We start from the raw sequence: 13,184 nt of genomic DNA, 5'->3' as shown, positions 1-13,184 counted from the left end.
ATACCTTAAAATTATACTAAATTTACGTTCGGAAGCTCGAGGCAATGAAGGCTAAAGCGCGCTAGATGCACTGGAATGGCGGCCATTCGTCATTCTTTGCAGAGCGAGATATTCTCAAAAGCTGATGAACGACTCGTCGGTGTTGTCAGCGTCACAAAAGTAGGGCGAAAGAAAAAGGCTCGGTTTCTTTGTGCATCAGGTAGGTCGTCACTCTAACTGTTGCTCTCACCCTGTAGACAGCATGTAATGGTCTCTGTTGAATTGACACAGTAAATAGCGAACAACCGCCTCAAGCAGCCATTCATCAAGTCAAACGTGCATCTGAGAAAGAACCGTTCAAGAAAAAGCAAACGTGGAAGCTCGACGAATTGATTCATCTCGACGGCAAGGGAGCCAACTCTGTGAGGAATTTTTTATGTCTAGAGAATGTGAACGAGATGGCCTGTTCTATCTGCTTTTCTGCTCTTGTAAAGACTTCTCCCGATTTCGACCTTCGATTTGACAAAACTTATAGATGGACTGCATCTAGTGTTGCTGAGAAGAACGCATTTATCACGTGCTTGTGGAAAGTGGGTGACTATTTGACCGTAGCTGTCAGATTTAAAGCAGTAGATGCTGTTGTCTTTCTTTAGCTTTGTCACAAGTGTTTGCAGAGGAAGAAACCGGAATTTGATAATGTTGACAGGCACCGTTTGGAAGGTTGGTTTGATCACTGCAGTCAGAACATTTAATAGCAAACTTGGAAAGTCTAAACTCTGCTAATATGATTAATTATTAAGTATTAAAAATGGTGAAGTCAGTGAAAGTGGAAGTATATATGCAATGCACACACCAGCAGACTACTTCTAGTCACCTGCTGATAATGTGGCAAGGACTTGGGCAGGTTTGGAATAGCAGAGCTAAAATGTTGGATATGTGAAATTTAAAATTTGTTAGAAAATTTCAGTAAGTTTAGTACGTTGATATCAATAATTTATTTTATTGCAAAGTTATAATTTGTTTTTGTTCTCAGAACAATTGAAAGTATTTGATCCTAGTCATCTAGGAAATACTACTGCTCCTGTTGGTGAGTAAGTGTCATTGCAATAGAAACAGTTTTGTTGACATCTGATGTTTAGAGGAAGCTTATGAGGAGTTATCAGCTAAGGAAGAAACCGACTTGGAGCAGATTCTCTCTGGGTGTGAGTGGTCAATTAGCAATGTAGAAGCTCTTACAGAGAAACTGACTGAAGAACTGGCGTGTTTGGATGATGTAAGTAAGTGTTATATTTACTGAATTTAGTGATAGTTTGTGTACAGAAGGAGGTACTATATGATATGGATTGTGAGGAATTGCAGTCTTAGGGATGTCAGAAGGAAGTGCAGGTTTTAGTGATTTTTCTCTAATCATTCATTGGTAGACTCACTTTGGTGAGATATTGTTGGTGAGTGGTTCGTCTGGACGGCTTGACTTTAACGGGAGAAAATGTCTTTGTTTTTTATGGTACAAAGTGTATGTAATTTGTATTTTAATTGCTGCATTGCTAACTGCTTTCTAGCTGTTTGTTTTATATACAACAACTAGAATAAGTGTAGCAGAACAATATTGTTTTTGTGTGTTAGGCAAACATTCATTCCATTATAGCTTCAGAAGAACAAGTAGTGTTTCTCCTTAGTCAGATGGACACGGCATTGTGGGAGTTACAGAAAATAGAAGACAAACTTTGTACATATGATAGCCTATTGCAAGTGAGTTTACTGTCAATGTCGTGGTAGGAGACACTTGCTTTCATGGATGATGTCTGTTTGGTCAACAGGAGGTTCGGGATGCAATGGAGGATATGGATGACAAAGACAAGAGACTTCAAATTGAAGATCGAAATCATGAGCGGCTTTTAGACGAAGTGGAATCATTAGTGGTTTGTCTTGTAGCATACTTGTCTGAGATTGATTTTTGAGTGGACATGTTGTGTGTTTATAGAGCAAATTAGATCTTGGTTTGGTTGCTGAAGATCTATTACAACGTGGTGATCTCAGCAATCCTCAGAGCCTGTCCCAATGCACAGCAGCTGCATTAGCACTGCAGCAGGCAACTGATGCGGTTCTTAGTCCAGGTTATAAATTCAAGTATTGTTGATTTTAGTGAGTTGTGAATGTGTGCTTTGCACCCAAGGAATGTCAATGCTGGCTGCTGTGTCACATCAGAAACAGAATTTTGACCAACTGACTTGGTCATTTGTGAGGCGCTTATCAACTCATCTCAGTGGTGTCTTTGTGAAGCAGGTTAGTGATATTTTAGTTTTCACATTGCTGGACTCCAGCTGGTAAAGCAACTTTGAATGGTTATGATTGTTGTCATATTTCCTCATTAATTAAGCGCTGTCCTGCAAAAAAATGCGCTGTCTGTGACAAAACACCACAGGGTAGAACAAACTGAGATGAATAAGCGCGCTGCACCTTGGAAAGAACGCCATAAGGCGTGGTCATTTGTCTAGCGCCCGTCTTGCATCTGATCACTTGCAGAAATTTTGCCACCATGAGACTACTGTACAACTTACGTAGGTATGAATTTGTAAAGACTCCGAAGCTACACAGCTTCCTTTAAGCTTGAAGTAGTATCGCACGCAGTTAGGCATGGAAATCGAGAAGCAGAGAGACACTATGGCCCGAATAAGAGAAGAGTGCGAAAATGGAGAGAAAAAATTAATTTGCAGCACTTTCAAATTAATAATCGTTGTCTTTGATGAGCTTCGTCTTCAAAAGAACACCACTGGGAAGAACAAACTGAAACGAATAAGCGCCGTGGTGCTTAATAATATCCCTGTGTCTACCGCGGTGTTATCCAGGCTACTTTCTAATCTGCATACATGCCGAAAACATGCATCTCCCGATATATTCCAAGCCAATACAAACCTGCCAACCCAGCTGAATCAAATTGAGTGAGTTTGCAGGAAAAAATGCGAGAGTCAGGGAATTTAAAAATTTTTGACACGCCTACAATAGCATTAATATCAATAAATTTATATTGTGATAAGTGTTAAATAATATATATTTATCAAAATTTAAATATTTGCTTGCTCAGTTGGAGTAGAAACCATTAATTAATCAATTACAGTACACCTAAATATGCAAGTGCAACAAATGTAAAACACAGAACTTGTATGTACTACTACCTAGATTAATTGATTATATAAGAACGAGGTATATACACATTCTTGTGGCTATAGTTGGGAACGTCATAAGTATATTTTGGACATAGGTGATCTCTATGACATTGCTAATAATTTATTTTGTGTATATATTGTTGTCACATGGCATTGCGAACTTCAGACATGCGCAATGCTAATTTGGCTGCTATAAAATTTTCCCGTATAGTGCGCGCTGCTAGTATATATCAAAGACTATGTAGCGGTGCACACGCGGTTCACAAAGATGGCGTCGTTTCGCTGCTACGCGATGTGTAACTTTGGCAATGCGCAAGCTTGAAAATAGAAGTACTCTCTGTCATGTTATGGGAGATAAAGGGTTCTAAACAGGAAATGTGGTATATATGCCAAGCAAGTGGTCTATGCATATTGAAATGAGAATTGTTGTGAGATTTGAAAGAATTTGTTATGGTATGGTTGTTTATCGAGAACAAGTTTGATTTGATTCTTGTGGACATGGTAAATTATGTTGGATGACAAAGCAAGGTTATATCTTTTCAAGCGAAGGATCATACAGTGCATTATGTCTTTTGTTTGTTTTGATCAATGTTATAGCTACCCTTGTTGCTTCTTGGACTCTTCAGTAGTTTTCCCAACTTCACTGTTTTATTTCAAGAATGGTGTTGGCCAAGATGTTTGTAATGGTAGTACAGTAGTAATATTGGACAACGTTGTAGTTTGACAAGTTATTGCCTGTTTTAGGTGTAGATTGTTTTTGCTCACATGCATTGCACTGTTCAGTGGTGTGATGATTAGCTAATCCACATGGAAATATCATTTTGTGCTAGTGCCATCGTGCCACAGGGCACTGCTTGTTGTTATGCACTTGATGACTGTTTGGTTAGGTGTTGGATCTTGCGAAGAAGACTGGTTTCTTTAGACAGGGTTGTTTGGGAAAGTAACAGTAGAGAGACAATAGGGAATGTTTTGAGACTGACTGCTGGTCATAATCTCAGTCAAATTACTGTAGAAAGATGGTTCATTAGAGGTTAGAATTTAGAACATATTTGTAAGATGTGTGTGTATTATTGTAACTAATTTGATCACTTGGTACGAAACGTTTTTGACAAAGTGCCAATTGTCGTTTCTGCGATCAATTTGTAATAGAAATTGTTGAAATGATGTCTAAATTGTGTAGTGCTAGATTGTTGTTTTCGTTTAGGCTGATGATGGTATGGATGTGATGGGAATCTATCAGTCAACCAATTCTTCTCTTATGTTACGTTCTCATACTGTTTATCATCAAGAACTACTGCCTTATTCAAAATTAATGGGTTGGCTACGAGATGTGGATTCGAAACAATACCAGGAAATTTGCAAGGTATGTACAGTCAAGAAACTTCACGACAATCAGATATAGTCAATGTCTGCCATAGTAGTGACAATGTACTGATCAATAATTGGTTGAGTAGTTGTTTACACGTGGACTTGCATCTGTAGTTATACTCAGCTCATATGGGTAGAGTATATGACAAGGAACTGAAAGGTTTTATGGAATTGGTAAAGCAGTCTCTTGTATCTAAAAGCCACCACGACAAGAAGATCTGTAATGCTTTGTTGTCTAATTTACATACACTATATGGTGTGGTAAACTGAGATACTTTGTTTTGCAGTAAAACATTCCAGATTATCGATGACTCAATCAACTGTGAGTTTGGGCAAATCGCTATCTAAGGAAAATATCAAGGCTGGAGGATCGATGGTTGATCTAACAGCCAGATCACTAGACAGCCCTACTCATGGTGCAATGGTTGGGGCTGCCGAAGAACGTGTTGGAAAGTTTGATGAGGTACCAAGCTTGTCCAATGCAATGTTCGGATTTGTTTCTGAAATTGTTTGTATAGGCATTCCACATGGTTCTAGAACAGTTGGAGCCTTTATGTCAAGCTGAGCAATATTTTTGTAGAAAGTTTTTTGCTTTGGACACAGTAACGAATGTTGTTGATACTGGTTTTGGTTGTGATTACGATTATGTGTATTTGCGTAGCCAGGTGCTGCTGCTGCTGGTACCGAAAGTCCCGATGGAATAATCAGAAGGCGACGAAAACGAGGGGCGAACATACAAGCCCAAAAGTGTGTCTTCATGTTTTCTTATTGTGAAGTTACTGATTGTGTGTGTGTGTTGTGTTACAGCAGGAGTCGGATAGGAATCACTGTAAGGTGAGGTTATTGTGTAACATTACTTTTACAGTCTGACTGTCATTGTACTGGTGTTAATTTATTGAAGAGGATCAATGGAAGAACTGTTTCCGTGCCTGGAAAGTGAACTTCAGGGTTTTGTTCAGTTTGGAGACAGACTAGATGGAATGTAAGTAATCAGTAAGTGCATGTGATGGGTGATCTTATGTGCACAGCGGACTTAGCTTGAGTGCACATTGAGGGCAATTTAGCTGCATGTGTTGCAGTCTGCCTTGAACTGTTGAGCATTCCTAGCACTTTGTGCCATTTGGGTAGTTTTCTCTTACTAAACTGATGTTGCTGGTTCACTATTGGAGACAAGAGAAAAGCACATTGTTGAAAATACAGTAGACCTTGATTATCCGACCCCCTTTGGGCAAGCCACGGAGGAATAGAGGTCAGATAAGTGAAAAGAACAGATATTTGAAGCGTCGGAGTTTCAACCGTACCTTGGAATTGCCGGCCCATTTTTAGTCCCAGTGTGTACATGTTATGAACTCTAGCACATGTACAATACACTGGTGATAAAATGATTGCACGTAGACGTGATAAGTGTGCTAAATGTGCAAACTACAATCACCAAACAGTTGAAACTAATTCCAGAAGCCTCTGTATCTTTCGTCGCCATTACTGCACGTTGTCACTGCACTTGTGCAAACAGGCTTTTGACGTCATTTTCGCTTTTCGAACAAAGTCGGATAAGTGAGGGTCTCCTGTACCACAAATGCATTGTTGTTTGTCGTTAAGTAGTGGCAGAGCAAGGAATTTCAGACTGGGTTGTGAACGGTGGCTGAAATGATTGTCACATTTGTTGTTTAGGAGTTTGTTACTTTTGGATGCTGTCTGGCAAGGCAGACACTGCAGTCTTTTTCACGATTGCTTTGAAATCATGTCAAGGCATCAACTGCTAACTTGCATTTGGAAAGTGTTTTACTGTATCAGTTACTGTCCGAGAGAAATATGATGATATCTAAGATTGCTGTGGTCATGATATCTTAGTTTATGACATAGGTTGGGACATTGTAGGTGTAGGTAGTATTTACGTAAAGGCCTGTCCACACTATACCAAAATGGATCGCGATTCGATCAGGATAGCGAGCATCCACACTGCACTTTGAAAACGATACCTCCGCCTCATTTCGATATCACGTGACTGATGACCGATGTGTACATGTGGCTTCTTTGCTTGTGGAAAGCACTGATATAGCGATGTAATGTGAGCGAGAACAAAGACGAGTGAGGAGTGTTAGATGTTCTGACTACACGCGTAGCGTACGTGAAGGTAATGCCTACTATTTCTAATTGGATTCAACCGATCGCGATCTGCGCGATTGAAACCACCTCACGATGTGGTTCGGACAGATCGCGATCCAGTTGCAAGTGTGGACAGCGTTGCGGTTGGATCGCGATCCAGTTGCCAGTGTGGACAGGCCTTAATATCGTTTGTGTATGAAACTGCAATTATATTAAGAGGGAGACGGATTGATTTCTATTACTTGCTTTATTTCATCTGTATGTGCGTTGCTATACAGTGCTGTTAGTGTATGAATGGACAGATAGATAGACAGACAGACAACAACGTATAATTGATGTGGAAATATGGGTTCAGTTATAATGAAATCGTTAATTCTGACTGTTTCTTATCAGTAATTCACTGACAATGGTAAGTCGAGTGAGTCAACATGTCATGGCTGGCGAAACATCAGACCAGGACAGCAGCTCTGTTTTTCACTTAATCTTAGGAAAGATTCTCATCATAGCCAAGCGTCTCTTTGATCGATTTGTGGTAAGAATTAGTACGAGCACGCCTTTTTCCTTTCTTTCAATTGCAACTCTTTAACAGGACAGACAAATAAATCTTGTCAAAGAAATGAAAGTACCAAAAAAGCATAGGTGTGGTATCTTACCTTGTGTTAGTAACTTTAAGGTTAGTTTGTCTGAGTTTTTGTGTTTTTGGACTTGCCATTCGTCTGTACTTTGTGGCTGCACTGTAGGTATTTGCAATACAAGCTGAGAACATTATTCGTGGTTCAGATCGTCGTGCTGATCTAGATAAGGCATATAAGCTACTTATGGATGCCATACTTGTGACAGTAGATCGAGTTGCCTTGGAGCACTTAAAGACTCCTAGTGATGTTGTAGCAATGGGTATACTACAGTTTTGTGAAATAGTTTCTATTGTTAATTGATAGCTGTATACTGTGTTGCAGAGAATTTTCATCACCTTTATGGTAGGTTTGTTCTTTATTTGGAAGTATGTAACAGTATGCATGCTGTGTGGGTGAATATGCTTGCATGGATGTGTACGGTTTTTGTGAGGTGTTGCTTTGATCCTTCAAATTGAAGAGCGCGTGTAGGGGGTAGAGGTGAACAGGTTGTGTCCATGTAGCAGTAAGGTATTAATGACATTGTGATTTGGCAGATTTAGTTCACTTGACTTTGTAACTGTTGTACGTTTATAGAAACGGTCCTCAAACTGACGTATGTAAGCACTGCGTATTTATTTCTAACATCAATGCCATTATGTACTTGGCATCTCAATATCAGTACAAATAAAGATCTAAATCTATTTGAATAATAGACTCGTACCCAGTCCTCTCCTTGCATGCCCGTAGTTGCACATGCTTGACCACGTGCTGGTGTTACACTCTCCTTTGTATGAGTCTTGATAGTGTAACACCAGCACATGGTTGATTACGTGCATATACGAGAACGTGAGGAGAGGACTGGGTATGAGTCTATTTGAATACACAGTAGGAGTAGTGGAGAGGGGACTACAGTAGGTTAGTTTTTCTTGAATTTGAAGAATGAAATGACGTACAATACATTACTCTGATTTTGCAATGAAGTATTTTTATGGAGTGTATCCTTTGTTCTTAGTATTATTTATTGATTGACATTTAATGATGTATTGTACACCATCTTCTAGTGAATGGATTTTTGATTTGTTTTATTTCGTATTGCTATAGGTAGACTATTGAAGTTGCACTAAATAGATTGCATACAGTATGCCTGCATATGCACTGCTATATCTCCTTTTGCTGTTTGAGCATTCGTCATATTCTATGTTGGAATAGATGAAGGTATTCATGGAGAGATGATAGAGATAGTAGCGAACTAATTGCTCAGTAGTCGACATGAAATTGCCCTGCATTTTATTTGTACTTTCCTATCCAACTCTTTTGTATTGTTGCTGAGAGTGGTGTGGCGTTCTGTGTGACATGTGTTTTTGTGTAGATATGCTGTCAAGATTAAAAATAAGTGCTTTGGAGACTACACGGGATTTTGCTAAACTACGGTACAAGAACCATTTGGATGCCTATATTCAGGCCTACCTTGGAAAGCCTCTTGAGAAACTGAGTGTAAACAGTTTTGGTTTTGAATCATGTCAGACAGTGATCCTGATGTTCTATTTTGTTTAGGCATTCTTCGACGGCATTGAAGACCTAGTTGCATCTGGTATCAAGTATGAAGAAGTTGGCTACCAGTTGGCATTCAATAAAGCAGAGCTGAGGAAAAATGTCAAAGAGTATCCAGGGGAACGTGTAATTAGTGTTGACTGTTCACGCGGTCATACCACTCGTATTTCAATTTGCTGTTGTAGGTAAAGAAGGGTCTCGATGCACTGTACAGAAAAGTTGAGAAGCATCTTTGCGAGGAAGAGAACCTTCTGCAGGTAACAATATTATTGGTCAAGCGGTAGATATGTTAGAATGGTGCTGTTTTGTTTGTCATACTGGAGTAATGAACTGGTTTATGGTGTTTCCTTACTTGAGATTTTGCTGTAGTGTGGTATCTACAATGGTGTCAATAGGATTACGCGTGCGCACAGACAGACACACACACACACACACACACACACACACACACACACACACACACACACACGCACACTTTAAGTAAGGACGTTGTGGCTGTGATTGGCTCTGTTATGTTGTGACCTTCAACTTTTTGCTCTTGTAGTTTATTTTTATAGTCCTTACATGTTATGTTTTCCAAAGTTTGATCTGTGGAATTTTGGCCAGTATTGTGTTTATACGGTTGAGGACAGTTTATGTGTTTGATTGTTTTTAGAATAGTGAGACATTCAAATGCTGTCGACCTTTGTCGAATCAGCTTGATTCAGTAATTCAAATGCTGTCGACCTTTGTCGAATCAACTTCATTCAGTAATAAATCATGAATGGCATAGAATACGTATTTGGTTTGCAATTTTATGTTAATATGCACGAGTTGTGTCAATCCGCTTTACACTGTCGAGTAATGAATATGGACAGGAGGGCCAGCAGTGTGGAAAATAATGGTGGGACATGGGACAATGTCCCACCAACTGTGTTGTTTGTCTGACCAAGTACTATCTATATCAGTGTTGGAGTGTTCAGACAAAACATGTACACCTATATGACAGTGTGAAGTTTGTCTCTCAGCACGTGATGGGCTTTCCAATGGTGTTAACTTCATGAGCATAGGTGCCTTTTAGCATGATTTATCCATAGAAATCCTCAGCTGGAACGTACTGTAGCTGTCCAGTCAACTTGTCATTGTTGGCTCTCACTTTGAGTCTAGAAGTTCGTAATGCACCTGTATTTGTTTAGAAAGAACTTAGTAGGTGCTGCTATTCCAAATAGACTTCATTTGCAACACAATACTATGAGAAACACAGTACAGTACCGATAGGCTACAGAAACAAGCCAACATTCTAACAAAATGATTTTTCTTTTCCTAACAAGATATAGACGCATGACATTGGTAAAAACTCTCATGTAGCAAAACCCTGGAATGCAATTACAGCATTGAGATAATTTGTGGCATCCCTACTAGCACATAACCATATACTGTATAAGATGAAATATTGGCGTTGGAATTTATTTTGGCGGATTGGCGGATTTTTCGGTGACCGCCAACATAAAATCCGCCATTAATTTGGCCTCAGGGATATGTTGACATCATCAGGCACATGGATCAGTAGGTAATCCCTGCTTGCCGTCTGTTGTGCCAGTAGTTGGAGACTACGCAGTAAGTCAGGGAATATGAGCCATGAACACAGCTGTCAATCACAAGCACATCAAGACCACTTATGGTAAGACATATATCAGCTATTAAACAAGGATGTCCAACAGCCAAATAAACCCGCCACTATGCTTTGTCCGTCAATTTCTTAGAAAACCGCGATACAAATTTCTGCCAATATTTCATCTTAGACGTTGTTGTTGTCATATGATAACAGCTTATTAAAAACTATATGCAAAATGCTGCAGTAGAGGCGGGACTTATTGAGACATGTCACCCATAGATAAATGAATGTCCTACTTAGACTCAGTTTGTCCGATCCAAAACAATTTCTTATTTTCCACACTGGCCAGTATCAATTGCTGAAGTTTCTATATTGTGTATATGATATGAGCTTGTCAAGGCTTGCTGTTTAGCATTCGGTTTCTCATTTGCGTCTGCTCTTTTGTGTCCAGGTCGTGTGGCATTCCATGCAAGATGACTTCATCCAGCAATACAAGCACTTTGAAGAACTGATCAACAAATGCTATCCGGGTTCGGGTATTGCAATTGAGTTTTCTCTTGCCGAATTACTTTCATACTTTTCGATGATTGCTCAACAACACTAAGTAGAATGGGTGTGTTTCAATCCATGTATGACGTATTTGAAGGCGAATGGGTATGTAGTCGGGATTGTTGATTTTTAGAGCCATATATCTCTATAGAATTTGTTGAATTTATTTGTCAGAGAATGGTTAGTTGTCTTACTAACTTAGACTGCTGTTGGATTTTCATTTTGGCGGTCATTCAGTTGTAGTTTGGGAATGTGCATGTTCCGCAACATTGTATTAGCAATCTCAGTATGTAACATAATTGGTAGCTTCAACGCAATTTCGGGGCGCTTTGGCAGGTCATAAGCCATCTGCTGCACTCGCTTTTGTCATATCAACTGGAGGGATTGATTTCAAAAGAGGAAGGATTTGACAGACGCATGGTGGACAACAAGGGAAGCTGAGGGTGCATAGATTGAGCATAGATCGAATTTCAGGGCGAAACAGTGGTCACTTGACTTGTTTACTGTCAGCAGGTTCACCTCGGGCCAGCCGTCGTTGTATGGTCATTTCGTTGGGTTTGCTGCACTGCGTAAAAATGAGTTCAGTGTTTAGTCAAGTGTTCATGTGGCTACACGTATACATGTAGTAATCTTTAGTTAGGGGCTATAGCGAGATCATTATCTCGATTGTTTTCAAGCCAAATGGGCGTATGGAGTGCAAATAGTTTTAAGTTTACGGGTGATCCTGCTTCTAGCAGTAGGAAGAAACGCTTTTCCCTTTGCGGTATTCTAGTCGTACTTGCATGTACCTGCGTAAGATACAGCACCACGACAACGAAACATACAGAGTAGGGGTTGTATTAGTCACTATTGCCAGCAATAACTAGCACTACCCTGACTCTTTTACAGCTGTCGGACGCTGCAAGTGATGTTAGCTTTGGCTTCAGTGTCGCTATAACTGAACAGATGATGTGCATGGATTGATTTATGGCGTTGGCACCTGTCACAAGAGTTACGTCAGCTCTCTGTAACCAATCGGTGTCGCGGTGCGAGAGGCCGTCCAATGACCGTCGACTTTGTTGTCATTCGCGTTTTGACTGAATAGAGGTAGCACTTGACGTGTGGCCACTGGGAGCTTGCCTGTAGATTGTCTACCCTGCTGACATTTCAGAATGCCAAGCGGAGCTGGCCGACGCAAGAAGGCCGCAGGCGACACGAAATCAATGGAACCTCCGAGTTTAGTAGCTTATTCTTCAAGAAAAGGCGCTTCTGGGTCCCGTCGAAGTGGTACTCACAAGCGTCGCAAAGAGACTTTCTCTATTTACATTTACAAGGTCCTACGCCAAGTTCATCCAGACACGGGAATCAGCAGCAAAGCCATGAACATCATGAACTCCTTCGTCAACGATGTCTTCGAGCGCATCACTGCCGAGGCAAGCCGCCTGGCTCGCTACAACAAAAAGTGTACTGTGACCAGTAGAGAAATTCAAACCGCGGTACGCTTGCTACTGCCCGGTGAACTGGCGAAGCACGCTGTATCGGAGGGAACGAAAGCGGTTACCAAATATACGAGCAGCTAGCAAACCGTGAACTGGGTGCTCTGTATTTATGTAGACACTGCAATGGACGAACTTTTCTCACTGAATTTGCGTTGTATACCATAACTTGCGTAATTAATTCTACTGTGGCGTGTACGTAATTGCTGTTGCTTTATTTGGATGAACGACGGTTTCACAAATCTTGATGTAGACAGTTGTACTTTATTGTCATTATACGAGTCAGCAAGCTGGCGTACTTCATGCAGTGCGAAGTCGCGCACAAGATCAAAGTTGCTTTTGTGTTCGATCTACGCGGTACTATACGTCCTCATCACAATGCATGAGTGACAGGAGGGAATAACGATCTGCATGTACTTAATTAATTGAACTTGAACTTGTACATTAGCTGAAACTCTGGCGGATTTCAGGGCGCTTCAACGGGGACTCTACACTTCGGAGTTCCACTACATAATTTTGCTTGCATGCGTGGACGCTATCAGCAGAAGACATCTGAGCAGCTCCTATCGCGTCTATAACATCACATCTCCAGCTAGAAGACAGCGCGGAAACTGTTTGGTTTCTCTGTGCAACTCAAAATCTGTGAATTCGATCGTAGTTTTCGATGAACTCACTGAGTGATTCACATGGTCACGTGAGAGCAAGTGAAACCGCTCTAGCTAGTCAGTGGCGTAGATACGGGGGTTCTTGGGGGTTCAGTACCCAAAAGTTATGGGCGTGGTTG

The 13,184-nt window shown here is 40.5% G+C and overlaps 1 protein-coding gene across 2 annotated transcripts; it reads left to right on the top strand.

Annotated features, from left to right (window-relative positions):
• Positions 1-66: 66 nt before the first annotated feature.
• LOC134179924 (exocyst complex component 1-like) lies at positions 67-11,243 on the top strand. 2 transcript variants are annotated; one of them, XM_062646954.1, is made up of 25 exons: positions 67-199; positions 271-401; positions 474-569; positions 633-699; positions 1,013-1,066; positions 1,119-1,252; positions 1,603-1,728; positions 1,797-1,898; positions 1,961-2,093; positions 2,153-2,262; positions 4,348-4,506; positions 4,626-4,731; positions 4,799-4,974; positions 5,030-5,113; positions 5,173-5,258; positions 5,322-5,345; positions 5,413-5,493; positions 7,011-7,149; positions 7,207-7,290; positions 7,358-7,511; positions 7,574-7,594; positions 8,601-8,725; positions 8,786-8,908; positions 8,968-9,039; positions 10,828-11,243. In XM_062646954.1, the coding sequence occupies exons 1-25, from the start codon at positions 76-78 to the stop codon at positions 10,978-10,980; spliced, it is 2,664 nt and encodes an 887-aa protein (XP_062502938.1). In that variant the 5' UTR covers positions 67-75; the 3' UTR covers positions 10,981-11,243. The 2 variants fall into 2 exon arrangements, with proteins under 2 accessions (XP_062502938.1, XP_062502937.1); XM_062646953.1 differs by having other exon boundaries at positions 5,319-5,345.
• Positions 11,244-13,184: the final 1,941 nt, after the last annotated feature.

The sequence above is a fragment of the Corticium candelabrum genome, chromosome 5 (genome assembly GCF_963422355.1).
Source record: "Corticium candelabrum chromosome 5, ooCorCand1.1, whole genome shotgun sequence".
Taxonomy (NCBI): domain Eukaryota; kingdom Metazoa; phylum Porifera; class Homoscleromorpha; order Homosclerophorida; family Plakinidae; genus Corticium; species Corticium candelabrum.
The sequence above is the reverse complement of the archived record's forward strand: the minus strand, read 5'-3'. Positions and strand labels throughout refer to the sequence as shown.